The sequence below is a fragment of the Hakea prostrata genome, chromosome 1 (genome assembly GCF_041222555.1).
Source record: "Hakea prostrata isolate BN-2017 chromosome 1, UWA_Hpros_2, whole genome shotgun sequence".
Taxonomy (NCBI): domain Eukaryota; kingdom Viridiplantae; phylum Streptophyta; class Magnoliopsida; order Proteales; family Proteaceae; genus Hakea; species Hakea prostrata.
This window is the reverse complement of record NC_142600.1, coordinates 45,985,412-46,012,713: the sequence shown is the minus strand read 5'-3', so window position 1 is coordinate 46,012,713 and position 27,302 is coordinate 45,985,412. Positions and strand designations below refer to the sequence as shown.

General features: G+C 40.8%; 1 protein-coding gene across 2 annotated transcripts in view; it reads left to right on the top strand.

The window, feature by feature from the left end:
* LOC149029039 (putative serine/threonine-protein kinase) overlaps nucleotides 1–3,573 on the top strand; it is an 83,825-nt gene extending 80,252 nt beyond the window's left edge. Inside the window, exons 6-8 of one of the 2 annotated variants that reach the window (XM_089140267.1) lie at nucleotides 1,568–1,718; nucleotides 2,026–2,359; nucleotides 2,493–3,573. In XM_089140267.1, the coding sequence (XP_088996393.1) occupies nucleotides 1,568–1,718; nucleotides 2,026–2,346 (472 nt within the window). In that variant the 3' untranslated portion in view covers nucleotides 2,347–2,359; nucleotides 2,493–3,573. Of the gene's footprint in view, nucleotides 1–1,567; nucleotides 1,719–2,025 lie in introns of both variants that reach the window. The other variant, XM_089140261.1, reaches the window with a different exon arrangement.
* Nucleotides 3,574–27,302: the final 23,729 nt, after the last annotated feature.

Here is a 27,302-nt window from a genome sequence, read left to right as displayed (position 1 = left end):
TTCATACGGCGTCAGTCATCGGTTAAATTCCGGGAGGGGCCTTTTTTTCGGAGCGGAGATTGGGGCTTTGTAGTCTGCTATGGGTGGATTTGATCCCTCTAGGAGGGGTTGGTGGTGGTGGGGTCCTTTCTGAAGTCCTGACAACTTTTCTTCTTCTGTGCTAGTAGGGTTTCTACACACAGGGCTTTGTAAAATAGATTGCTGAGATCCTGTCTGTCTGTCACACCTAAGGCCACCTGTATCCTGTACTTCAGAACAAGCCTGAATCAAGTCATGGTCTCTAGTTTGCTCTCCGTATTCCCTGTCATTAAGGCGGAGTCAAACGACTTGACGTAATTGGTAGCAGAAATGGTACCCTGTTTTAAGGTATATAATTGTTCCTGCAACTTGGTTTTGTGGTGCTTTAGTAGGTGTCTGTCAATCAGTTCCTGACTTCCTGTCTCATCTGGTTTCAAGTAGAGAGAGCCTCATAATACAGTTCTCTCTCCATAATCTTCCACTCGTCCCTAGCAGCACTTACAAGTTTGATCTTGGCTAGTCTCATCTTTCGATCCTTTGATAGGTCATACTACTCAAAGTAATCGTCTAGGGCAGCTCTCCTGTCATAAGATACTTGGGGTCTAGGACCTGTTAAATTCTTCTCTGCATGGCTTTTCATGATGAGGCACTCTGTTGGTCAAACCCTGGACTTGTGTTGCAAGGCCTTGTAGTCGTGCTAGCATCTCAGTCTGGGTTATCTATGTGTACCTAAAATAGGATATGGATCACCAAACTATGAAGAAACTCACTAATCCATTGTGGTGCAAGTCATTTGATGCAGCTGGTAGCATGTATGGCTAGTGGGTTAGTTGGAATTTCATCCACAAAAATCAATTCATTACATCCTTTCAACTGGAAGTCTCATCTAATTACCAATATTTCTGAAATTTCAAGATTTCGAACTGTAATACCTGAACTTAACGGATTTTTATTTTGAAGTTGTTTTTTGGTTTGGGTCAACTGAAAATTTTGCGGTTTCACAATTTTAAATCATGGCGGGGGCTGATGTGTTGTGGGGGAAATAGAAGCTTGTAAATTCACCTAAAAGCTTGTAACTCGTCCTGGGTGAAACCAGATTCAGGAGTCGTAGGTGGTTTGATTAGCGTTGTTTCTGGATTTGGCACATCCTGGTAGTCTTAAAATCATCTGGTTTACCATGTAATTTCCAGTGAATAGCCTTGGTATATTTAGTAGGACTATGTAGCATGCTAGCCTGACAAAATTTGCTTAGTTTAGTTAAGAATGTAAATGTTTAACTATGTTACAGATTGCTTAATTTGAGTTTGTTGAAGTTTTGACCAAAATATCTATGAAAATTTGCAACTGTGAAATACTATATTATGACTGCATTTTGGATGAAATTCAAGATATCATGAAATTCTGAATCTAGCTGCTAGCTGTGATAGTTAATTGTTGAATTCTCCTTTGGACATCCAATATACGTTGTCATGTGGTCTAAATTTGAATTATATAATCTAGATATATAATTTTCCCGTGGGTCTGACACGTCATATACTATTGCATGCAGTGGTTACTTAGCACCAGAGTATGCAATGCAAGGTCGTTTGACAAAGAAGGCTGATATATATAGCTTTGGGGTCCTCATGCTTGAAATAATAAGTGGTAGAAGCAGTTCAAAAGTTACCTGGGGAGGGACACAAAAGCTTCTTCTTGAATGGGTGCGGCAATTTCCCTTTGTAAATTTTGGAAATCATTTTCAGAGTTTTGCTTTTTCACTTTCCGGTTTAACTGAATAGTGAAGAAATTATTCTCTGATTCTACATTGATGTCATCGACATGCATTGGTCTCCCCCATTGCCTCTTGTCTGATGGCCTTCGTTGTAAATTGTTAAGTTGAAATTTGAAGTCCATTTCTTGTAATGGGAAAATTAACACCCGTAAGGGTTCATGTTCTAAGTTATACATCTTTATTGTTTTGTTAACCGTCTTGTGTTACCTCTAAAGTTCTAATTTATTTATCTGCAGACCTGGCAACTCTTTGAGGAAGGAAAATTATTACAGCTGGTTGATCCAGAGCTAGGGGAATACTCGGAGGAAGAAGTCCTTAGGTACATAAAGGTAGCCCTATTTTGCACCCAAGCAGCAGCTGGTAGACGGCCTACAATGACACAAGTTATTGACATGCTCTCTAGGCAGATCCACCTCAACGAAAAGGAACTGACCCCTCCAGGTTTATATCAAGAATTTGGAGGGTTTGGTCAACCTTCATCAAATAAAGCATCAATTGAGTCTACAACTCAACTGCAAAGCTCTGTTTTCAGCATCACTCAGATGACTCCTAGGTGATCGAATTATTCAGGTGCCCAAAAAAGAGAGAAAAAAATAATTAAGAGCATGAATTTTCTGTTAATTTAGTTAATTAATTAATTAATTTGTTTATTTATTTATTTATTATCGTTTTTTTTTTTAATTAGCATGTGGAACTTATATAGGTGCTGGCAACACATTTTGAAGTTGTTTGGGGGATGTGGTAGCTGCTGTTATAATTTTTTATTTATTAATACCTTGAGTGTTACATGTATGGCTACTTGAGAACCGCCAATGGGTGATCAATTCATGTATGGTTGTCAACCTGTTACGGTAAAAATTTCAGCCCCAACCGCTCCCCGAAAAATTATATACTATTGCAGTGAGGGCCGGCATCTATTAGGGGTGTAAACGGATCGGATTCGGATCGGATAGTGGTAATATCATATTCGCATCCTATTATATTTGGACGGATTCGGATAATATCCTATCGATTTTTGGACGGATTCAGTCGGATTTGGATAATTGGATAGTAATTTTCTTAAGTAGAATCTTATAAATGAGCATGAAATACAAATATGAATACAAGTTTTTGACTACCTGTTGACAACTTTATCATTTTATTTCTAAGGATAAAGTTCGAAATTTAAGAATTTAACAACTTTGATAGTTATCTTAGAAGAAATTTTAGAAAAATAGTCACATTTCAAGTAAAAACTTATAAAAATAAGAAAAATAAACCCAAGTAAAAATTTTAATTGGACAATTTAGTCGAACAGATGATAGTCAGTAGAAAAAGGGCATACCATATCTGCATACTATTAGTAATCAGACGGATTTGGATATTACTAAATGGATATCGATGCGAATTCGGGAGCGGATTTTGGTTATTCATTTACACCCTTAGCTTCTGTTAGGACCTACAAAATCAATAAAATCAATGCCCTAGTGTCTATTTAAGAAATAAAAATAATGCAAGAAATATTATAACCATAAGATACAAACAAATTTACGTGGAAAAATCCTCCAATATAAAAGGAAAAAACCATGGGACAAAATATTACATCAATCTATTATGAGAAAAAGAGGAGTACAAATATTGCTCTCAAATCAAGGGAACAATTAATTGGAAACAATAAAGATTAGGTAACTTCACAAGAAACAAACCCAAGAAAAACATCATACACTACCATGGATCTCACAAAGTTTCCTTGTTTTGAATAGATCTTAAGGTGTAGTAGATAGATAATTTCAATGGCAACCAAACCTTTATGCTTTTCTTCCTTCTTCTCCTTCTCCCTCATCTTTCTGATTTTCCTCTCTTGCGACAATGCTCACGCACGGCAACCACGGGGCGAAAATAATAGATCTAAAAATTGGAGTTGAACTTCTAGCTGCCTCTTCGTAGCCCTCACTCCTCTCCCCCCCCCCCACCGAAAAATAAATAAAGAATCACTGCCACAATTCTCTCTCTTAAATAGGACTTTTTGTCTTCTTTTAAATCTCATTCTAAATCGAGTTCATGACTTCAAATATGGCTAGATTTACTTGGAGTCCATTCTGACTAATGCAGTGCAACGGTCGAGCTTCTCTTTGGGAACAACTTTGGTCATCATATCTAAAGGATTCTTCTTGTAGCCAGTGATATTTCACATCAATATGCATCGTGTAGAAATGATATATAGAATTCTTGCTCAGGTCCATAGCACTTTGACTATCACAAAATATATTCGTTTCAAACCCAACTCACCAAAAAACGCTTCATCTACACCACCTCTTTTCCTGCTTTTGCAACAATTATATATTCTCCCTCAGTTGCAGAAAAAGTCACACATTTTTGCAATTCAGATTACTATGACACGACTCCCCCTGCAAAAGTAAATAAAATATCTAAAGTAGTTTTTCTACCATTAAGGTCATCTGACATATTTGCATCTGTATAGCCTTCCAAGGCTGGTTTAAAACCTCCGAAACTCAAACACAATGGAACTACCTCTCAAATATCTGGAAGATGCACTTCACTGCCTCCTAATGCTCTTTGCTTAGATTAGATAAAATTCTATTCACCACACCAACGGTGTGAGCAATGTTGGATGTGTGCAAACCATTGCACACATTAAACTTCCCACTGCAGGTGAATAAGGAATAGCTGACATTTTTTCTTTTTCTTCTTTAGTGGAGGGAAAAGCCTTTTTACTCAATTTGAAGTGGTTGAACAAGAGATGTCTTAATCGGCTTAGCATCTTTCATATTAAATCTCTTTAGGACCCGCTCAATGTACTATTCTTGTGACCAAGGAACAACTTCTCGCCAAATTTTGGTCATCTCGGTTGATAGCGAATCAAAATGGCAGGTGAAAGCGATATTTTTCAAAAATCGTCGATTTTCCAGCGATATCCCACCGAACTAGTGAAATGCAGCGAATATTATGTGTATACAAATATTCTTTCGCTCGCATTCTCTACCAGAGCCTCTGTACTTCAGCTACCACCACTAGCCCATCTTCTTCGACTTCTCTCTACACGCTCCTTCAAAGCGTCACCAAGGAGCGGAGCTTCAAAATACTCGTCGAGAACTTCAAGAAATCCTCTGAAGTCTACTGATTTTGCTGCAGGCCTCATGTTTACGAGATCATTGTTCGTTGACTTGCCGATGCAAAAAAGTTCGAGTACATCGAAGAGATCCTGGAAGAACAGAAGAAGTATAGCGACATCTCCAAGGAAGGCTTTGCTACTCACATTATTAACTTGCATGGGAAATCGGGTATGTTTGATCATGCCTCCAAGAGTTCCTCTGCGAGTTTCTCCTCTGCTGCCTCTACCTTCTCTACAACGACCTGCTTTTGGTGTTTCCTCTACGGTTGTTGCAGGCGTCTCGGCCTCTGCCGGAGCGACCGCAGCAACCAACTTTTCTAGTTCTGCTGGTGTAGTCACAAAAGAATGGCAAGACTCGAAGCCAAATGCCTAGTTTTTAAAATATAAAAAAAATAATAAAAAATAATAAAGAAAGGAAAACAAATAGATAGGACGACCACGTGGTAGAGATTAAATGAAGAGCATTAAATGAAGAGGGATGGTAAAGCATTAAATGAAGGGGGATGAATTTGAAGCAAAATCTAGCCTTACCTGCAGTTTTCATTCTTGAACAAAAATTTTCATAGAAATCGGTGAAATCTCGACGAGATTTTGCCGATTTGCTGGTTTCAGTAACCAGCGAAAGGCAATATCTCCCCTGAGATATCGCACCTTGCTTGTGACAACCATTACTTCTTTGCTTTCCTATCACAAACAATCTTTATCCTTAAAATTTGTCTTGTAGGGCGTAAATTCTTCATGTCAAAAGATGTAGACAATTCATCTTTCAACTTGTCAATCATCTTGTAATCTTGTCCAACTTTTAGCATATCATCAACATAAAGAAGAAGTATAATGAAATCACCTTCAAAAAAACTTTTGAAGTAATTGGGGTGGGATCAAGAATGCTATAAGCTTTCTTCTTAGGTTATATAGTCTTTTCAATATCTGCCAAGGTTTCATTTTCATGAAAAAACCACATCTCTACTTCTGAAAATTTTCTTCTTTACAGGATACCTTAACCTATAACCAAACCCTTCATTTCCGTAGCCAAAAAAAACACACAAGGGACTGCTTTATCGTCTAGCTTTGTCTTATGTTCTTTAAGTGCATTTGTAAAAGCTTTGTACCCAAATATCTTCAAATGACTGCAGAAAACATCTTTACCTGCCCACGCTTTCTCTACAGTATCAAAATTCAAAGGCACTCTTGGAGATCTCTTGATTAAGTAACAAGCTTTATGAATTGGTTCACCCCAAAATGACTAGACAATTTAGCCATTTTCAACATGCTTCTAAGTCTTTCTATAATGGCATGATTCATCCTTTCAACTACACCATTATGCTGCGGGGTGCTAGAAATTGTCTTCTCATGTCAAATTCCATACTCTAAGCATTAGCTTTCAAATGAAGTAGATGCGTATTCTTCTCCATTTTCAATTCAGAAACACTTTAGTTTCTTTCCCGTTTCTCCCTCCACCATGGCATGAAAATTTTGAAATTTCTCAAATATTTGGTCTTTAGTTTTCACAAAATATATCATTGATAAGTTTTCATTTTGTAATGCCAAAATGACTTTCACAATCAAGCCAGTCTAATGCACTAACATAAATTAAATTCAGTCGTATATCTAGAACATGGTGCACATCTTTCAAGGTTAGTGTGTGATGCGTCCAAAATCTGTTTAGCCCTTAGATCACCTAATAATGACCTGCAAAACAATCGTCAAATGTGGCCCGACCGTGGGGGTTGGGAGTCCACCTCCGATGGCTAAGTACGTTAATGAACTGATCACAAAAGCTCTTACTTACTGCAGAGCTAAAGTAAGAATACAATAACTGGGAATACGATTCAGATACCTTCTTTGTACGTAGGTTTTGACTTATATAGAGTTTACCTCTTAATCCCGTTCGTTGAACTCGTACATGCCTTCTTTTAATGACCGTCAGATCTTGATGGTTATACCCGTTAGTGGGGTAATGGATAACCTTCCCTGGTTGCACGATCTTGATGTTAAGCGTGGCGGTTATCCGAGTTGGTACGATCATCCACTCCCGCGATTGTTGATAATCGTCTCTATGACGGGTTATTCATCCTGAGAATCTTGAACTCGTGCTTGCTTGCTGACCGCATTTGGTTTCTTCCTGAACATGCCATCTTCGAACCCGGTTCGCTTGAACCTAACTCGGTCTGTTCGTCTTCGACCGGGGTTGAGGGCTGAACCAAGGATGGACCCGGTTCAGCGATATTTTTCCCGTATCACGAGCCCCCCAGACCAAGCATTCGGGAATGCTGAGGGCTTGGTTTGATTTATACCGAATGTGAAAACCGAACAAGGAATCCGAACGATTGCTTGTTCTCATAAATGTCAAGTCACATTTAATGTTGATGTGTCACCACTCTCCTCAAGTTACACGAACATCTTTAGCTTTCACGCGGGAGTCGCCACGTGTCTGTCGCAGCTGAAACCATCATTGCTTTTAAATCAAAATGACGGTTCCTCAAAACGTTAGCTTCGATTCGATTCATTTACACCTTTTCGAATTGCCGCCTGATCGCGATCGTCAATCTGAACTGATCTCGATCATACACGTGCCCACAGGCTGGTTTATTTAAAAACCACCTGTTGCTTTTTCAAATCTCATTCTTGTCTGCAGCTCGAAAACTCGTCGTCGTCTTCTTTGTGCCCTAATTGCCTTTCTGCTTCCAAGCTTCTTACTCCAGCGAACAAGTAAGTTTAGTAACTTTCTTGCCTTCTTTGCTTGCTCTAGTTACTCCTTTCACTTTCGCATTTGTTTCTTTTTTATTTAAAAGCCATAGCCAGACTTCTCTTGAAATGGGAAGCGGTAAAACCTCTGACGAGGGCCCCACTGAACGTTACGCTGACCAGGGCGATTCTAGTGGCGAGACCACTATTTCTGTTTCTGTCGAACAATCATATAATGAAGAACAAAGACTAACTGAGGTCTGGCGTCCTCTCTATTCCAATCCATCCAAGCCTTTGAAGGCGCCTGCCAAGGCCCCTCGGCAATCTAAGAGATCCAAAGAAGACCCAAGTTCTTATGTCTCTAAATATACCGATGCCGAGTTGACTTCGGCATTTCAACACTTTGAATTTCCTTCCAATTATTTTCTTCGACTTCCCAATTCTAATGAGAGAGCCAACTTGAATCTTTCTAATGAATTTTCGTTGTATTTGGACACTCTAGAAAGTGGAGCCCGGTTTCCCTTTTTCAATCCTTTGTTTTCTGCCGTTTTGAATCACTGGGAGATTTGTCCTAGAATGCTTCTCCCCAATAGCTACCGTCATATTGTCGGCTTCCTTGGTTTGTGCTTCGAACTTAGAATTAAACCTTCTCTTCCTCTTTTTGTACATTTCTATGCTCTTTCTCAATCGCACCTCCAGGTTGGGTTTTTCTGCCCAAGCGTAACAAGACTGAGCTTCGATGGTCGGGTAGTATCCTAGCCAGGGGTACTTGTCCTTCTAACCATAAAGGGTGGTGCCATCGGTACTTTTTCTACCAAGTGCCCCAAAAAGATTTGAACTTCCCGATCGGCTGGAAGTGGCTTGATTCCTACACCGAGGCTAATCGTGTTCTTCCGTTGAATGACGCCGAACAAGCTGCCGCCAAAAAAATCAAGTCAATTCCGTGGTTCCAAGAGATCCACGGTTTAGAGATGGAATACACAGATGTCCTTTAGTACTGGGGGCTAGCTAAGTGTGAGCTTTCTGATATTCATGTTTTCTGATCATCATATCATTTCGTCGAGCTCTCTAACTCCATCTTTTTTGCAATGCCTCCAAGAGTTAACCCAAAGGCCATTCGGGCCAATGCAGCCAAGGGAGTTGAGGCCGTGAGAAAATATCTCCTCGAACAGTTACAGAGGCCGAGAGGGCTGCTGCTGAGAAAACTGCCTCTGTAAAACCCAGCCCTAACCTTGACCCGGAAACCTTGTTATTTGTAGGTCCAGTGACCCGAAGTAAAGTAAGAAGTCAGCTTTGGGCCATCCCAGTGGAGGACTTGGTATCTGGCTTTGAATCCATGAGAGTTGATGATGAAGTTCTATTTATGGAAACTGAATCTTGATGAGGATCGGATTAGTTGATGGACTTGGAGTGCTCTCTATTATGGTTTGAAGGCATTTCTACCTATTAGGTAAGTCACTTGTTATGTGTGCAAAACCCCTTGAGGATTGGATTTGATCTGGGTCTTCAATTCCCTGTTTTGGAATTGCTGTCAGCATTGGTCGACTGATTGGTCGACTGGACCAGTCGACCAATCCACTCGACCAATGGGTGCTATCTTTGGCAACTAGGTTTTGCTTGCTCTATTTAAGTCCAATCTCGAGTCTACTTCGTATTTGCTGCCTCCAAACTCTTTGGAACGAACCAAAGACCTCTTCAAGTCATCTCCCTTGCATCCTTGGTGATTTTCTTGACGGATCTTTGTCAAAACTCTTCCTTTTGCATCAAAGGTATGTCTACACTCTCTTCTTCTCCTCCATCTCTGTTTTTCTTTCCTTTCTGAGTTGAGACAGTAGAGGAGATGCTGCATTCTCTGTTGCAAACATCTCTGGACTTGTCTCTAATGATCATCCTAAGGATTAATGGCTAGAACAATGATCTTAACCATGATCATTGCAAGCTTTTGAAGGAATCATGATCAAACCATGATCTAGTCTGTGTTTAACTTCTGATTTGAATTCTGATCTCCTTGGATCTTCTATATTGATCATGTTAGTAGTCAATTGCTGTGTTTTCTTTTCATGATCCATGATCTATCAATCTTTAGTTGTTTCTCTTCTACCATACCATGTTTTCTTCATGAATCATGATAGTTACATATATGGTAGGTTTTGTTTCCTTATTTAGATTTGTGCTTTTAAGCCTATTTCCTTGAAGATCTAAGTATGCTTTTCATGATACCTTTACCTGAAGCAATGATCCATTCTCCTATTGTTCTTGTCTTTGATTTCTATCTTGAATTCTTCAAGATCCATGGTTGATCTAATTATGGTAACTTTTTGTTTCCTAATTCGGATCTTGATGGCTTGATTGGATTAGTGTTTTGAGGTCCCCTATATGTTAGGATACTACTGATGTAGTTTACCCCTTGATTAGTACCCTTTTGAACCACCAAATTCGGATTTTATATCTTAAAACTCTGTTTTTTTTAGGCTATCAGTTGGCATTGGTCGATCGATTGGTCGATGGACCATGAAACCAATCCACTCGACCAATGAGTACAAAGCAACTCCAGAATTGGTCCGTGTTGGATGTTTTGGTATCTTTTCTGTTAGGGATCTTTCCTAATATGTTGTATACACTTGTTTAGGACCTTCTTCTCAAGTTTGCCAAGATCTTACTTGATTTCTTAGGATTCCTTTGCGAGTTATAAAAGGTAAGGATGGTTACTTCTTTAACAACATAAATTGCATATCTTAGTTTCTATATTAGAATCTTGTTAAGTTATTTCTTTAATTATATTCTTATGATGTTATACTACTGTGGTACTATCTTGATATCAGTAGCATTACTTAATCATATTGAATTGACTCATGTATGATTTACTTACCAGTTATATACAAATTGATTGTAGTTATTGATTTCTTTCCATATATGAAGTTACCATATATGTGATGATATGAATTGATGCATGTGTATGCTTAAGTATGGTTTGGAAAGGAGAGGTGTCCTTTTGACACTTCTGTCCTTGGACTACTACGGGAATATTATGGGATGTTTCCGGAGATGCCCTATGGACACCTTCCTAAACTGTTGGATGACATATCTAGGATTGTCTAGTAGTGTTTGGCTAGGATGTCCTGTTATGTCGACCCTAATCGGAGGGGTATTGAGACCGAACGACCCGTGGTAGCAATGGGGATTCATGGGCGCTCAAGACCGGTAACCAACCCGTGAGAGGACAGGAATCACATTGTGGGGGCCATTTTTTGGTAGGGTTGCATATGGTTAGACTTGGGCTCACGGGCGCTCAAGACCGGTAACCAACCCGTGAGAGGACGTGAGAGCTTCCCGTTTACCATATGTGGATGATCAATAGGGTTGATGAGTCCGTAGTCAGGGACTATGAGGACTCTAGTGTGAAGGATACCGGAAAGGATCGTCAGGGACGAGGAATGGACGTATCTGGATCTGACTTGATGTAACTAAGTAGAAGACTTGCATTTGGCTAGGCTTTACCCTGACATGCGCCGGTACTTAGACCAATGGTGATGTGAGAGAGTGGTGACTTAACCCCCAGCCATGGAATGTCCCGAGGGATGCCGGACCCATTACCAACTGATGATGAGTGATTGAGACCTTCCTAAAGAAGTACGGTGCTATGACTTAAAGCATGTCTGCCAATAGAGACCAACATATATAGAGTTAGATTCATTCATTCATTGCTTGTCTCATACCATAATGCATTTATGATTGTTCTGAAATCCTGCCATTTATGTTATTATGGATTTAACTGCCTTACTGAGTTTCTTTGAAACTCATTCCTTTATTGTACAATGTTTGTTAGACTATTCTGCAGGTACTGAATATTATGACGGTCCCTATGAAGAAGCGCAAGGCGAAGAGGCATATCTCCAGGAAGGTGATTGCGGTTACAACAATTACACTGAAGATCCCGCGAGTGGTTATGCTCCGTACGATGCTTAGTCCGACCATTGAGTGGAAGCGCCCTTGTGCCGTTTATGAGATTTATACTTATAGGGATGTTGTCTATAAAGTGGAGAACAATTTAGTTACCCATTGTACTTGCTACTGGGATTAGATTTTGTCTAGCTTATTCTCTTTTAGAACTACTTTTCCGCTGGTTGTAGAGTGGGATTTCGCCTCACTTTACTTATCTGATTTAGACACTCTGATTATATTTAGTACTCTGATTTATATATGATTCATTCTTTCCTTATTGGATCTATGGTTTATCTTCCGCACTTTTATTATTATTGTTCATGATTATGTTATTGTTTATGTGGGAGGTTGATTACTCGATACCTGATTTTCGGGCTGTGGATCACACTCTCGGGTATGCCAGATAGGGTACCGGCTGGGAGGATGTGACAGATTGGTATCAGAGCCTAAGGTTCGAGGAAATCCTAACCACAAAAGACAATAACTGAACATTCCTGAGTCATTGATCTGAAATGACTCTGCTACTCTTAGAAGTGAATAATAGAACACTTGGATTAGAAACTTAACCTATGAAGCATAACAGAACATTTCCGAATAACATACCATAATTATACTTAAACAAATGTCACTAATGCAAAGAAAAGAAAGGTGCATAATATACAATAATTAAGTGAAACAAAATGAACTTCATTAATTTCAAAAGCTTTTACAACGATTACATCCGAAATGCATAAATGAAAATCCTAGGGTACAGTCTATCTAGGTGATCTTCTCCGATCTCTCGTATGCTCCGAACTCCTCCACTAGCTGAGTCACTTGATGCTCTATCCTATCTTGTCGTGACTCCATCCTCTCGTACATCTGCTCCTGTCTGACCTCCATCCTCTCTAGCATGGAAGTCATCGATCTCATCTGCGCCCCAAGATCTGAAGTCTCTGGAACTGCATGTGAAGGGCCACCTGCCTCGAAGTGTGATGAAGGAAACTCGTGATGCACTGGCCCAGCCTCGTGCATATATGTATCATCTCCGGCCTGATCATCACTATCGGGACCGATATCCTCTCCTCCATCCTCCGACTCCTGATCCTCATCCTCTCGATTCCTCATCATCCTCACCCTCCGGACTAGGAGATCTCTCGAGACTCGCTGCAGTCTCATCCGACGAATGGTCCGAGTCCCGATTGAGTATCCCCGTGAACCGGTGTCCACCGGTGTATCCTCGAAACTCACCCCGAAATGCCCGAAGATCAAGGTCAGTAGCATCCCATAGTAAAGGTTCCGCATGCTAGGCCGCAGAACTAAGTCCAGCATGACCTGCTGAATGATGTAGGAGAGATCGTTCTCGAAGCCCATGTAGATGCGGTAGATGACTAAGGCCTCCATCACTGTGACCCGATGGTGATGTCCGGCCTTCGGCATAATGTTTCGGCCGACTATGCGACCGATAATCCGTGCAGAATTCGTCATCTGTCCGCTGGTCCACGGAGTGAAGCATCGACGACTATCCCATAGCGTAGAGCATATCTCGCGAAGCTCGTACGGCATCAGATGGCTGTCCAGGATCTGCTCCTGCAGGTATCCACACACACCGCTGTGGATAGTAAGGAACCCGCAAGATCTCAGCCGGTGCTCGGGTGGAAAAGCGAATCTGAGTCCGGAAGACCCCGCTCCTTAGGACAAGTCTAAGTGGATGTCCTTGGCCTCGAGCCTCCTCTGTGTAGGTAAGGTTGCTGAAGAACAACCTCACTAGCTCCGGGTATACCGGCAGATCCTCGGTGAAGAGATGAGTCCACTGCAACGTGTCGAATCTCTGCCGAATCCTAAAGGCTCTGAGCTGGCGTAAGTGAAGTAGACGTCCCATCTCGATATTGCAGTAACTAAAGTAAGCCTCGTACAGGAACTCGGCCTGAGGTGTGTCGAACATGTCTGGTCTCCTAACCTCCTGTCTAAGCTCTGAAGCAACCTGACCTCTGCCCCTAAGTGCCCCTACAATGCGACCACGACCTCTACCTCATCCTCGCCCTCCCCTCTGCATAGTGTGTATCTGTGAAAGAGACAAGAGACAATTCCAGTTAGTGCTACCTTAAGATTTGAGCCAAAAGGGTATTTTCGTAATTTTTCGGAAAATTTCAAATATGGGGGAAATTTGATTTGAACATACTAGCATGTGCGCAATACTTGGAATTTCATGTCTATGAAGTTTGTTTGAAGAAAATCGATCGAAAACTTGGATTAAAGCGAAAAATTCAGCAAGAAGGAAATTTGGGGATTTTGCAATTTAGGTCAAAATTGGATTTTTGAAAAGTTGAAATTGGTTTAATCAAATTTTATGGACCTATCTAAAATATCATCTTGAGCATGTAGCATTTGATCTCGTGCGAAAATTTCAAGCGGTTTGAGAGAAAACGAAATTTTTCTAAAGATAACGATTTCGGTATGAAAACGTTGCGAGATGAACACCAATATGTTAGAACTTGTTGTCTATGCATGGCATTGTGTTTAAAACCTAGGGAATATGTTTCTAAGCATTCCTAAGCATGATTTCTAGCATTGGATACAAGCAAAGCATGGTTTTGATTGAAATGCAAGCATGAGAAGATGAAAATGGAAGAAGGAATGAGAGATTTACCTTGTTTGTGATGATTGTGTGTTGTTGTGTTGTTGTTGAAGCACCAAAACACCTCAAGAACATTTGTGAGAACCTTTGGAGACTTTCCCTAGAGCTCTCTCACCTTTGGAAGAAGATAGAATGAAGTTGGAATGTGGAAATGAGGCTTATAATGCGAATTTTCGCATTCTGTCTGCATTGGTCGACTCATTGGTCGACTGGGTCAGTCGACCAATCACTCGACCAATGGTCACAGAGACCTCATTTGCTGTTGAATTTTTGGAAAATGTGATTTTTGCCTTATGGATTATTGTTTGATGACTATATGGATATATTTGAGCATGATTTAAGATTTCCAATCTTTTGGTCAAGTGGATTTTTGATGATTTTAAGTAAAGAGTGGAAGCAAGTTGTTGATGATGTTCTTGGATATCTTGCTTCTGATTTGGAAACCAAGGTGATACACTAGGTGGGAAAAGTTAAAGAAGAGAAGGGAGTTTCACCTTGGGGAGCTCCGGTCTTGTTTGTCAAGAAGAAAGACGGTAGTATGCGCTTGTGCATCGACTACCGTGAGTTGAATAAGCTGACTATCAAGAATAGATACCCGCTGCCCAGAATTGATGATCTCTTCGATCAGTTGAAGGGTGCAGTTGTGTTCTCAAAGATTGACTTAAGATCCGGATATCACCAATTGAAAGTGAAGTCTAGTGATATCTTCAAGACAGCTTTCCGAACGCGGTATGGTCACTACGAGTTTAGAGTCATGCCCTTTGGATTGACCAATGCTCCTGCGGTGTTCATGGACCTCATGAACCGAGTATTTCACGATGTGCTTGATAAGTTTGTGATTGTTTTCATTGATGACATCTTGATCTATTCGAAGAGCGAAGAAGAGCATGCAAGTCATCTAAGTTTCACTTTGCAAAGGTTGCGAGAAAAGAAGTTGTTCACTAAGTTTAGCAAGTGTGATTTCTGGCTTAAGAGAGTAGTATTCCTTGGTCATGTGGTTTCAGCCGAAGGTATTCGTGTCGATCCTGAAAAGGTTCAAGCTGTGGCTGATTGGGAAAGACCGAAGTCGGTAACGGAAATAAGAAGTTTTCTTGGATTGGCGGGTTACTACAGAAGGTTTATTGAGAATTTTTCTCGGTTGGCTGCTCCTATGACTAAGTTGACCAGGAAAGAAGAAAAGTTTGTTTGGTCTGACGCCTGTGAGAAGAATTTCCAAGAGTTGAAAGATAGATTGACAAGTGCCCCGGTTTTGACTATACCAGATAGTTCCGGTGGTATGACAGTTTATACCGATGCGTCAAAGATTGGATTGGGTTGCGTCTGATGCAACATGGCAAGGTCGTAGCCTATGCTTCTCGGCAATTGAAAGATTATGAGCGGAATTACCCCACTCACGATCTAGAACTTGCCGCTATTGTCTTTGCTTTGAAGATTTGGAGACATTACCTCTACGGTGAGAAGATTGCCATTTTCACGGATCATAAGAGTTTGAAATACTTCTTCACCCAAAAGGAGTTGAACATGAGACAAAGGAGATGGTTGGAACTAGTCTCCGATTATGATTGTGATATTCAGTATCACCCTGGGAAAGCAAACGTTGTTGCTGATGCTCTTAGTAGGAAGAACCAGAAGAAGACTTTGGATTTGAATGCTTTGAGTTTACCATTGTGGTCTTCTATTGAGAGTTTTGATTTGGAAATTGTCCCTGAGAATTCTGATTTTATTCTTTCTGCCATGGCGGCAAGATCTGGTCTTAGAGATAAGATTGTTGCTCTGCAGAGTTCCGATCAAGAGCTTTTGATCAAAGTTGAGAAGATTTCTTCGAATCCTGAGTCGGACCCCAACTTTGGTATATCCATGGATGGTGCTTTATTGTTTAGAGGAAGACTGTGCGTGCACATAAACGAAGAAGTTAAGAAAGAAATATTGAAGGAAGCGCACCAGATCGGTCTTTACTATACACCCGGAAGCACCAAGATGTACAAGGACTTGAAGGAACATTTTTGGTGGATTGGTCTCAAGGCTGATGTTGATGATTTTGTTGCCAAGTGTGAGACTTGCCAACGTGTGAAAGCCGTTCGACAACCCTCATCTGGATTACTTCAACCTCTTCCTATTCCTAGTTGGAAGTGGGAGGATATCTCAATGGACTTTGTGACTAGCTTGCCACGGACAAGTAAAGGCAATGACACTGTGTGGGTGATTGTTGATAGGTTGACCAAATCAGCCCACTTCATTCCTATGAAGATCACTCATACTCTGGATAAGCTAGCGAGGCTTTACGTGGATAATGTGGTTCGTCTGCATGGTGTGCCATTGAGTATTGTTTCGGATCGTGATCCTAGGTTCACCTCAAGGTTTTGGAATAGTTTGCAGAAGGCCTTGGGAACCCAATTGAACTTGAGTACAGCTCATCATCCACAATCTGATGGACAATCTGAGCGGACAATTCAGACATTGGAAGACATGCTCAGATCTTGTGTGGTGGATATGGGTGGTAATTGGGATGAACACCTAGCTTTGGTTGAGTTTGCCTATAACAACAGTTATCAAGCAACAATAGGCATGGCTCCATTCAAGGCTTTGTATGGCGTACTTGTAGGACACCTTTGTACTGGATCGAGACAGGTGAAAGAAAAGTCTTAGGTCCCGAAATGATTGAAGCTACGAGTGCTATGGTAGATATGATAAGAGAAAGGATTAAGTCTTCCCAGTCAAGACAGAAATCTTATGCTGATAAGAGAAGGACCGATTTGGAATTTCAAGTTGGAGAGAAAGTCTTTTTGAAGGTTTCACCAATGAAGGGTGTGATGAGATTTAATGTTAAGGGAAAGCTTAGCCCTCGTTTCATTGGACCTTTCGAGATTTTGGAAAAGGTTGGACCTGTTGCGTATCGATTAGCATTACCTCCGCCTCTTGCTGGTGTTCACAATGTGTTTCATATTTTGATGCTCCGAAAATACATAGAGAATCCGGAACACATTTTGCAGCAAGCACCCGAAGGACTTAGTGCTGATTTGACCTACGATGAAGAACCGGCCGAAATCTTGGATAGGAAGGACAAGCAGCTGCGGAATCGCACCATCCCTTTGGTGAAGATTCGGTGGAAGAACCATACCCCTGAAGAAGCTTCTTGGCAGAAGGAAGAAGACATGAAGGAGAAGTTTCCTTACCTCTTTGGAAGCACAGGTACGCTTTCAATTTCGAGGACGAAATTTCTTTAAGGGGGGGAGAATGTAAAACCCAGCCCTAACGTTGACCCGAAAACCTTGTTATTTGTAGGTCCAGTGACCCGAAGTAAAGTAAGAAGTCAGCTTTGGGCCATCCCAGTGGAGGACTTGGTGTCTGGCTATGAATCCATGAGACTTGATGATGAAGTTCTATTTATGGAAACTTAATCTTGATGAAGATCGGATTAGTTGATGGACTTGGAGTGCTTTCTATCATGGTTTGAAGGCATTTCTACCTATTAGATAAGTCACTTGTTATGTGTGCAAAACCCCTTTAGGATTGGATTTGATCTGGGTCTTCAATTCCCTGTTTTGGAATTGCTGTCAGCATTGGTCGACTGATTGGTCGACTGGACCAGTCGACCAATCCACTCGACCAATGGGTGCTATCTTTGGCAACTAGGTTTTGCTTGCTCTATTTAAGTCCAATCTCGAGTCTACTTCGTATTTGCTGCCTCCAAACTCTTTGGAACGAACCAAAGACCTCTTCAAGTCATCTCCCTTGCATCCTTGGTGATTTTCTTGACGGATCTTCGTCAAAACTCTTCCTTTTGCATCAAAGGTATGTCTACACTCTCTTCTTCCCCTCCATCTCTGTTTTTCTTTCCTTTCTGAGTTGAGACAGTAGAGGAGATGCTGCATTCTCTGTTGCAAACATCTCTGGACTTGTCTCTCATGATCATCCTAAGGATTAATGGCTAGAACAATGATCTTAACCATGATCATTGCAAGCTTTTGAAGGAATCATGATCAAACCATGATCTAGTCTGTGTTTAACTTCTGATTTGAATTCTGATCTCTTTGGATCTTCTATATTGATCATGTTAGTAGTCAATTGCTGTGTTTTCTTTTCATGATCCATGATCTATCAATCTTTAGTTGTTTCTCTTCTACCATACCATGTTTTCTTCATGAATCATGATAGTTACATATATGGTAGGTTTTGTTTCCTTATTTAGATTTGTGCTTTTAAGCCTATTTCCTTGAAGAAGATCTAAGTATGCTTTTCATGATACCTTTACCTGAAGCAATGATCCATTCTCCTATTGTTCTTGTCTTTGATTTCTATCTTGAATTCTTCAAGATCCATGGTTGATCTAATTATGGTAACTTTTTGTTTCCTAATTTGGATCTTGATGGCTTGATTGGATTAGTGTTTTGAGGTCCCCTATATGTTAGGATACTACTGATGTAGTTTACCCCTTGATTAGTACCCTTTTGAACCACCAAATTCGGATTTTATATCTTAAAACTCTGTTTTTTTTAGGCTACTGTCTGCATTGGTCGACTGGACCAGTCGACCAATCCACTCGACCAATGAGTACAGCAACTCCAGAATTGGTCTGTGTTGGATGTTTTGGTATCTTTTCTGTTAGGGATCTTTCCTAATATGTTGTATACACTTGTTTAGGACCTTCTTCTCAAGTTTGCCAAGATCTTACTTGATTTCTTAGGATTCCTTTGCGAGTTATAAAAGGTAAGGATGGTTACTTCTTTAACAACATAAATTGCATATCTTAGTTTCTATATTAGAATCTTATTAAGTTATTTCTTTAATTAGATTCTTATGATGTTATACTACTGTGGTACTATCTTGATATCAGTAGCATTACTTAATCATATTGAATTGACTCATGTATGATTTACTTACCAGTTATATACAAATTGATTGTAGTTATTGATTTCTTTCCATATATGAAGGTACCATATATGTGATGATATGAATTGATGCATGTGTATGCTTAAGTATGGTTTGGAAAGGAGAGGTGTCCTTTTGACACTTCTGTCCTTGGACTACTACGGGAATATTATGGGATGTTTCCGGAGATGCCCTATGGACACCTTCCTAAACTGTTGGATGACATATCTAGGATTGTCTAGTAGTGTTTGGCTAGGATGTCCTGTTATGTCAGACCCTAATCGGAGGGGTATTGAGACCGAACGACCCGTGGTAGCAATGGGGATTCATGGGCGCTCAAGACCGGTAACCAACCCGTGAGAGGACATGAATCACATTGTGGGGGCCATTTTTTGGTAGGGTTGCATATGGTTAGACTTGGGCTCACGGGCGCTCAAGACCGGTAACCAACCCGTGAGAGGACGTGAGAGCTTCCCGTTTACCATATGTGGATGATCAATAGGGTTGATGAGTCCGTTGTCAGGGACTATGAGGACTCTAGTGTGAAGGATACTGGAAAGGATTGTCAGGGACGAGGAATGGACGTATCTGGATCTGACTTGATGTAACTAAGTAGAAGACTTGCATTTGGCTAGGCTTTACCCTGACATGCGCCGGTACTTAGACCAATGGTGATGTGAGAGAGTGGTGACTTAACCCCCAGCCATGGAATGTCCCGAGGGATGCCGGACCCATTACCAACTGATGATGAGTGATTGAGACCTTCCTAAAGAATTACGGTGCTATGACTTAAAGCATGTCTGCCAATAGAGACCAACATATATAGAGTTAGATTCATTCATTCATTGCTTGTCTCATACCATAATGCATTTATGATTGTTCTGAAATCCTGCCATTTATGTTATTATGGATTTAACTGCCTTACTGAGTTTCTTTGAAACTCATTCCTTTATTGTACAATGTTTGTTAGACTATTCTACGCAGTACTTGAATATTATGACGGTCCCTATGAAGAAGCGCAAGGCGAAGAGGCATATCTCCGGGGAAGGTGATTGCGGTTACAACAATTACATCGAAGATCCCGCGAGTGGTTATGCTCCGTACGATGCTTAGTCCGACCATTGAGTGGAAGCGCCCTTGTGCCGTTTATGAGATTTATACTTATAGGGATGTTGTCTATAAAGTGGAGAACAATTTAGTTACCCATTGTACTTGCTACTGGGATTAGATTTTGTCTAGCTTATTCTCTTTTAGAACTACTTTTCCGCTGGTTGTAGAGTTGGATTTTGCCTCACTTTACTTATCTGTTTTTGACACTCTGATTATATCTAGTACTCTGATTTATATATGATTCATTCTTTCCTTATTGGATCTATGGTTTATCTTCCGCACTTTTATTATTATTGTTCATGATTATGTTATTGTTTATGTGGGAGGTTGATTACTCGATACCTGATCTTCGGGCTGTGGATCACACTCTTGGGTATGCCAGATAGGGTACCGGCTGGGAGGATGTGACAGCCTCTCCCACCCCAAAGCTGCCCACTCGGAGCTTAAGAATACTAAGACCCGTGGGTGAAGGTTCGGGGAAAGGAAAGAAGCCTACCAATGAGGATGAGGTCATCCCTCCTCTTGTTCGAACCAAGAGGAGGCATGACCCAATCGACGCCACTGTCCCGAAGAAACAAAAGAAGACTCTAGGATCGGAGGAGATCTTTGTTCCTCAATTGACCTTGAGCGCATCTGATCGGGTTACGGTGGACCCTGAGAAAGCCTCCAAGTGGAGTTCGCTTTGTCTGATGCCAGCCGACTGTCAAGCCTTCGAGTCTCTCAGTGATGATGCATTTGTCCGTACTTCTACTAGGTAACTGTCTTTTCTGGCTTGCCAACTTCTTGATTATAGTATTCTTCAGAGTTTTTTTGACAATTCTCCATCTTATCAGGACCGCTGTGGAGAACTTCTATCAACAAATTGAGGCTCTGAACCGAATAGGCCGCATCTTCTCCTGACTTCAATATTATGAGGAGCAGATGAGATTGGCGGACTCACATTTTGTCCAATTGAAGAAAACAGTGGCTGCACTCAAAGAGGAAAACGCCTCAGTCGGGCATCTTAGGAAAGATCTTGATCTGGCCAACAGCCGCATTGGAGCCTTAACTCGCGAGTCAAAGAAGTTTGAAGGGATCGCTGCTGATCTTGGCAGGAGGGTTGAAACCCTAACCAAGGAAAAAGAAGATCTTCAGTAGATGGTTCTTCCCTCCAAGCCCGAACACCTTTCCCCGGATCTTCAGAAGGCATGTGTTTGTAAATACTTGAACAGCGTTCCCTTTAGCAAACTGATGGTCCCCTACAACACTCAGGCCTATCGGGAGGGACAGAATGATGTGTGGGAGGCTATTCTTTCGGCTGATCCTTCGTTTGACACTACTTCTTTCAAGAAGATTTGTCACTCTGATGTTTTTGATAAGTTGAAGATGCCTCTTCCCCAGTGAGCCCAGGAAGATGACGATCCCTATTCTTCTGATCTTGATTTTGACTTATATCTTAGTGACTCTCCGCCCCTTCCCGAGACTGAGGCGGTCGGTGAGAATCAGAATCCTCGGGAGCAAGCCTCAGTTGCAGATCCTTCAACCACTCCAGTTCATCAACCACCACTTGAATGAGATTTTTTTTTTTTTTTTTGGGTAAGGGTTGGCCCCCTATGGCCATTTCATAAATATATGAATTGACCATAATTGCTTGTTGTAAGAATTTCGTACTTACTACCATGATTGACTTGTGGGATTTCCTTTCCGGGATTATCCAAAATATAATGACTTGACTCCATTAGACATAGCTCATGCTTCCTTCGGGAGCCTTGTCGAATCTGCGCAGAATAGTCACGTTCGGTATAAATTTTGGCCTCGTTTTTCAGGAGTCTCATTCAGTGTAGAACAAATGCTCTAGCCCACTGAAGCCTCACTCGGTGCGGAACCGATGCTTCATTCGAGGGTCTCATTCGATTTTTTGAAGCCTTACTTCGGGAAACTTGAAGTTTCCTTACTTATCACGATCGATTCCTGTCTTTGTCATTGCGAATTCTCTATTCGGCACAATCCTTCTGGAGAAAATCAAACGTTTTTCTCATAACTATTTATGGGTTTACCTTTCCAAGAAATATTTCCGTTCCATCGCATTTATTGTAATTGGGTGATGGTTCGTTTCTCGAGCTGTGCTCCTTCGTAACTGGTGTTTATCTTGCCACGTGGAAACTCTTGACAGTTCTGACTCATTTATGTCGAATTCAAAAGGTCCTTAATCTGCAGCCGTTGATCTGGGATCCAGTGATCAGTACTCGAACGTCAATCTTTTCAGGCCCTAGATTTTCTTGCGTTATGTCTCTTCGTATCACCTCAATGGGCTATTTAAACCCCCTTTGACGTGCTTAGAAACCTCATTTCAATCCTTTACAAATGCTGCAACACCAGAAACCTGCACACTCCTTCTTCTTTATGCTTGTGACCTTCGTAACCTTGTCCGAAGATTCATTTCTTGAAGACTCGCAGCAAGGCTTTGAACGAGCAAGTTCCTCTTTCTCTCGTCCTTTTCTTTATGGTTTTCTGCTCTTTTCTCCCTGATAAACTCCAAAGTAGAATACTTGGGGTTATAGCTACATAGTCATCTTTTTGGTGTTAGAATCCTTGTTCTTGACGTCAAAAAGTCTTTCTGAGCATCTTTGGGTGAAGGCCAATCACTTTAGTCTAGGCTTCCTTCTTGGGCGCCATGGATTCTTCTAGGCTTTTGGGTCCTGCATTTTGACAAGTGTGCTTGTTTTTTCTTTGCAGTGCCTCCTAGGTTTAATCTGAATGCCATTCGGGCAAAGGCTGCTATCACATCCACCCAGCCGGTACCCTATCTGGCATACCCGAGTGTGTGATCCACAACCCCAAAGATCAAGTATCGAGGAAATCATCCTCCCACATAGGCAATAACATAATCATGAATAGATATAATCAATGTGTAATATTATAAATAAGAGATCCAAATCAGGAAAATAATGACAGTATAATCAGAGTGCAGAAAAATGATACCAGATGTAGACATCAAAAAGGAGTAGAGTGAGGTGGAATCAGTGAAACCCAACCCTAACCTTGACCCGGAAACCCTGTTGTTTGTAGGTCCGACAACCCGAAGTAAAGCAAGAAGTTAGTTATGGGCCATTCTAGTGGAAGACTTGGTGGTTGGCTTGGAATCCATGAGTGTTGATGTCAGTGTTCCATTTATGGAAACTGCACCCTGATGGAGATGGAATTAGTCGATAGACTTGGAGTGCTCTCTGTCATGGTTCGAAGGCATTTCTACCTACTAGGTAAGTCACATAATGTGTGTGTAAAACCCCTTTATGTTTGGATTTGATCTGAGCCTTCAATTCCCCGTTTTGGATTTGCTGTTCTGATTGGTCGACTCATTGGTCGATTGGACCAGTCGACCAATGGGATCTGATTTTGCTAATTAGGTCTTTGCTTGCTCTATTTAAGTCCAATCTCGAGTCTACGTCGTATTTTCTGCCTCCAAACTCTTTGGAACGTACCAGAGCCCTCTGCAAGTCATCTCCCTTGCATCCTTGGTGATTATCTTGACGGATCTTCATCAAAACTCGTGCTTCTACACAAAAAGGTATGTGATCATCCTCTTCTATGTTTCATCTTTGATTCTTCATTACTTTTCTTTCCTTTTCTGATTGAGGACAGTAGTAGTGATGTTGTATCTCTATTGCAACCATCACTATACTCTTTCCCTCTCTTTTCCTAAGGATCTAAAGCTTGGTGGATGATCTTCATCAAGATCATCACTCGCTTTTGAAGGAAAGCTTGTATTCATTCTCTTTCCTTATTTAGATTGATGTTCTTCACCCTTAGCTCTATTTCTTTTGAGAATCTATGCATGCTATTCATGAATCCTTTGTCATAATAGTAATCAATCATCTTATTGTTCTGGTCCATGATTTTTACTATGAATTCTTCAAGAACCATGATTGATCTAATTATGGTAACTTTTTGTTTCCTAATTTGTAACTTGAAGACTTGATTTGATTAGTGTTTTGAAGTCCTCTATATACTAGTACACTGCCATTGTAGTTTCCCCCTTGTTTAGTACCCTTTTGAACCACCAAATTCGGTTTTATATTCTAAAAACTTTGATTTTTGAAGGCCACTGTCTCTGTTGGTCGACTCATTGGTCGACTGAGGTAGTAGACCAATCCAATCGACCAATGAGTACAGCAACCTCATATTTGGCTTGTTTTGGATGTTTTGATATCTTTCCTTTTTAGTATCTTTCCTAATATGTTACATACACTTGTTTAGGACTTTCTTCCCAAGTTTAGTCAAGGTCTTACTTGATTCCCTAAGATCCTTTGCGAGTTATATAAGGTAAGGATGGTTATTTCCTTAACTACATAGATTGCATGTTCTAGTTTCTATATTTGAATATCATTGATTTGTTTCCTTAATTAAATTCTTACAATGATATACTATTGATGCAACTACCTTGATTACAGTAGCATTACTCGTTTATACTAAATTGATTCATGTATCATTTACTTACCAAATATATGCAAGTTGGATGTTATTATTGATTTCTTTCCATATAAGAAGTTACCATATATGTGACATGATGGAATTATGTTTTTGAATGATTAAGTATGATTTGGAAAGGAGAGGTGTTCTTTTGACACTTCTGTCCTTCGACAACTACGGGAATATTATGGGATGTTTCCAGAGATGCCCTTTGGACACCTTCCTAAACTGTTGGATGACATACTTAGGGCTGTCTAATAGTGTTTGGCTAGGATGTCCTGTTATGTCATACCCTAATCGGAGGGGTAATGAGACCGAACGACCCGTGGTAGCAATGGGGATTCATGGGCGCTCAAGACCGGTAACCAACCCGTGAGAGGATAGGAATCACATTGTGGGGACCAGTTATCGGTAAGGTTGCATATGGATAGACTTGGGCTCACGGGCGCTCAAGACCGGTAACCAATCCGTGAGGGGACGTGAGAGCTTCCCGTTTACCATATGTGGATGACCTATAGGGTTGATGAGTCCGTAGTCAGGGACTATGAGGACTCTGGTGTGAAGGATGCCGGTAAGGATCGCCAGGGGCGAGGAATGGACGTATCTGAATCTGACTTGATGTAACTAAGTAGGAGATTTGCATTTGGCTAGGCTTTGACCCTGACATGAGCCAGTACTTAGACCAGTGGTGATGTGAGAGAGTGGTGTCCTAACCCCCAGCCATAGAATGTCCTGAGGGATACCGGACCCACTACCAAAAGGTGTTGTGTGAAGAGACCTTCCTAAAGAAGTACGGTGCTATGACTTAAAGCATGTCTGCCAATAGAGATCAGCATACATAGAGTTAGAATCATATTGCATCATGTGTTTCATATCATATAGCATTTTACTTTGCTTTGAAATCCTGCCATTTTTGTTTTTATGGATTAACTGCCTTACTGAGTTTCTTTGAAACTCATTCCTTTTGTACAATGTTTTGTTAGATTACTCTAACAGTACTGATGACTATGAAAGTCAATATGAGGAAGCACAAACTGAAGAGGCGTACTTCACGCAAGGTGCTGGCAACCATGAAGATTACATTGAGGATTCCCCAAGTGGTTTTGCTTGTTACCAGGATTAGCCCTACTGTGGAGTGGGAACGTTTGAGCGTCATTGATGGAGTCTATGTTTATGAAGACGTTCTTTATAAGATAGAATAGACTTTAGTCTAGTTTGTTATTTCTTTTTTTCTTATCACAAACTGAAGAGGCGTACTTCACGCAAGGTGCTGGCAACCATGAAGATTACATTGAGGATTCCCCAAGTGGTTTTGCTTGTTACCAGGATTAGCCCTACTGTGGAGTGGGAACGTTTGAGCGTCATTGATGGAGTCTATGTTTATGAAGACGTTCTTTATAAGATAGAATAGACTTTAGTCTAGTTTGTTATTTCTTTTTTTCTTATCTTAAACAGATGTAATCTTTCTTTTGACTTGCAATCTACTTTCCGCTGGTTGTAGAGTGGGATTCCGCCTCACTTTACTTATTGATTTAGACATTCTGATTGTCTTTCGTACTCTGATGATATATGATTTATTCTTTCCTTATTTGGATCTTTTGTTTATCATTTGCACATTGATTATTTATGTTCATGATTATGTTATTGTCTATGTGGGAGGTTGATTACCTCGATACTTGATCTTCGGGGCTGTGGATCACACACTTGGGTATGCCAGGTAGAGTACCGGCTGGGTGGATGTGACAGAGTGGTATCAGAGCTCAAAGTTCAAGGAAATCCTAACCACAGAAAACAATAACGGAACATTCCTGAGTCATAGATCTGAGATGACTCCTCTGCTCTTAGAAGTGAATAATAGAACATTTTGATTAGAAACTTAACCAATGAAGCATAACTGAATATTTTTGAATAACATACCATAATTATACTTAAACAAATGTCACTTAATGCAATAAAAGAAAAGTGCATAATACACAATAATAAAGTGAAACAAAGTGAACTTCATTAATTTCAAAAGTTTTTACAACGATTACATCAGCCGTAGGATCTTAGCCAATGATCTCGTAGAGAAGCGGATCCATGTATGAAAGACCCTGCTCTTGAGGACTAGCCGAAGAGGATGTCCTGGACCTCTAGACTCCTCTGTAGATGTAAGGTTGCTAACCTCACTAGCTCCAGATACCGGCAAATCCTCGGTGAAGAGATGTGTCCACTCCATAGTGTCGAACCTCTGCCAAATCCTGAACACTCTGAGCTGTCGAAGGTGAAGTAGACGTCCAAGCTCGATACTATAGTAACTGAAGTAGGCCTCGTACAAGAACTCGGCCTGGGGAGTATCGAATCTATCTGGTCGCCGGACTACCTGTCTAGGCTCTGAAGGAACCTGACCTCTACCCCTGAGTGCCCCTACTATACGACCTCAACCTCATCCTTGCCCTCCCCTCTGCATGGTGTATGTCTGTGAAAAAGACAAAAGACATTGCTAGTTAGTGCTATTTCACGATTTCAACCAAAAGGATATTTTCGTAATTTTTCGGAAAATTTCAAATTTGGGGAAAATTCGATTTGAAGATACTAACATGTGCACTATACTTGGAATTGCATGATCATGAAGTTTATTTGAAGAGAATCGACCGAAAACTTGGTTAAAAGTTGAAAATTCTGCAAGAAGAATTTGGGGATTTTTGCAAACTATGTCAAAATTGGATTTTTAAAAAGTTAGAATTGGT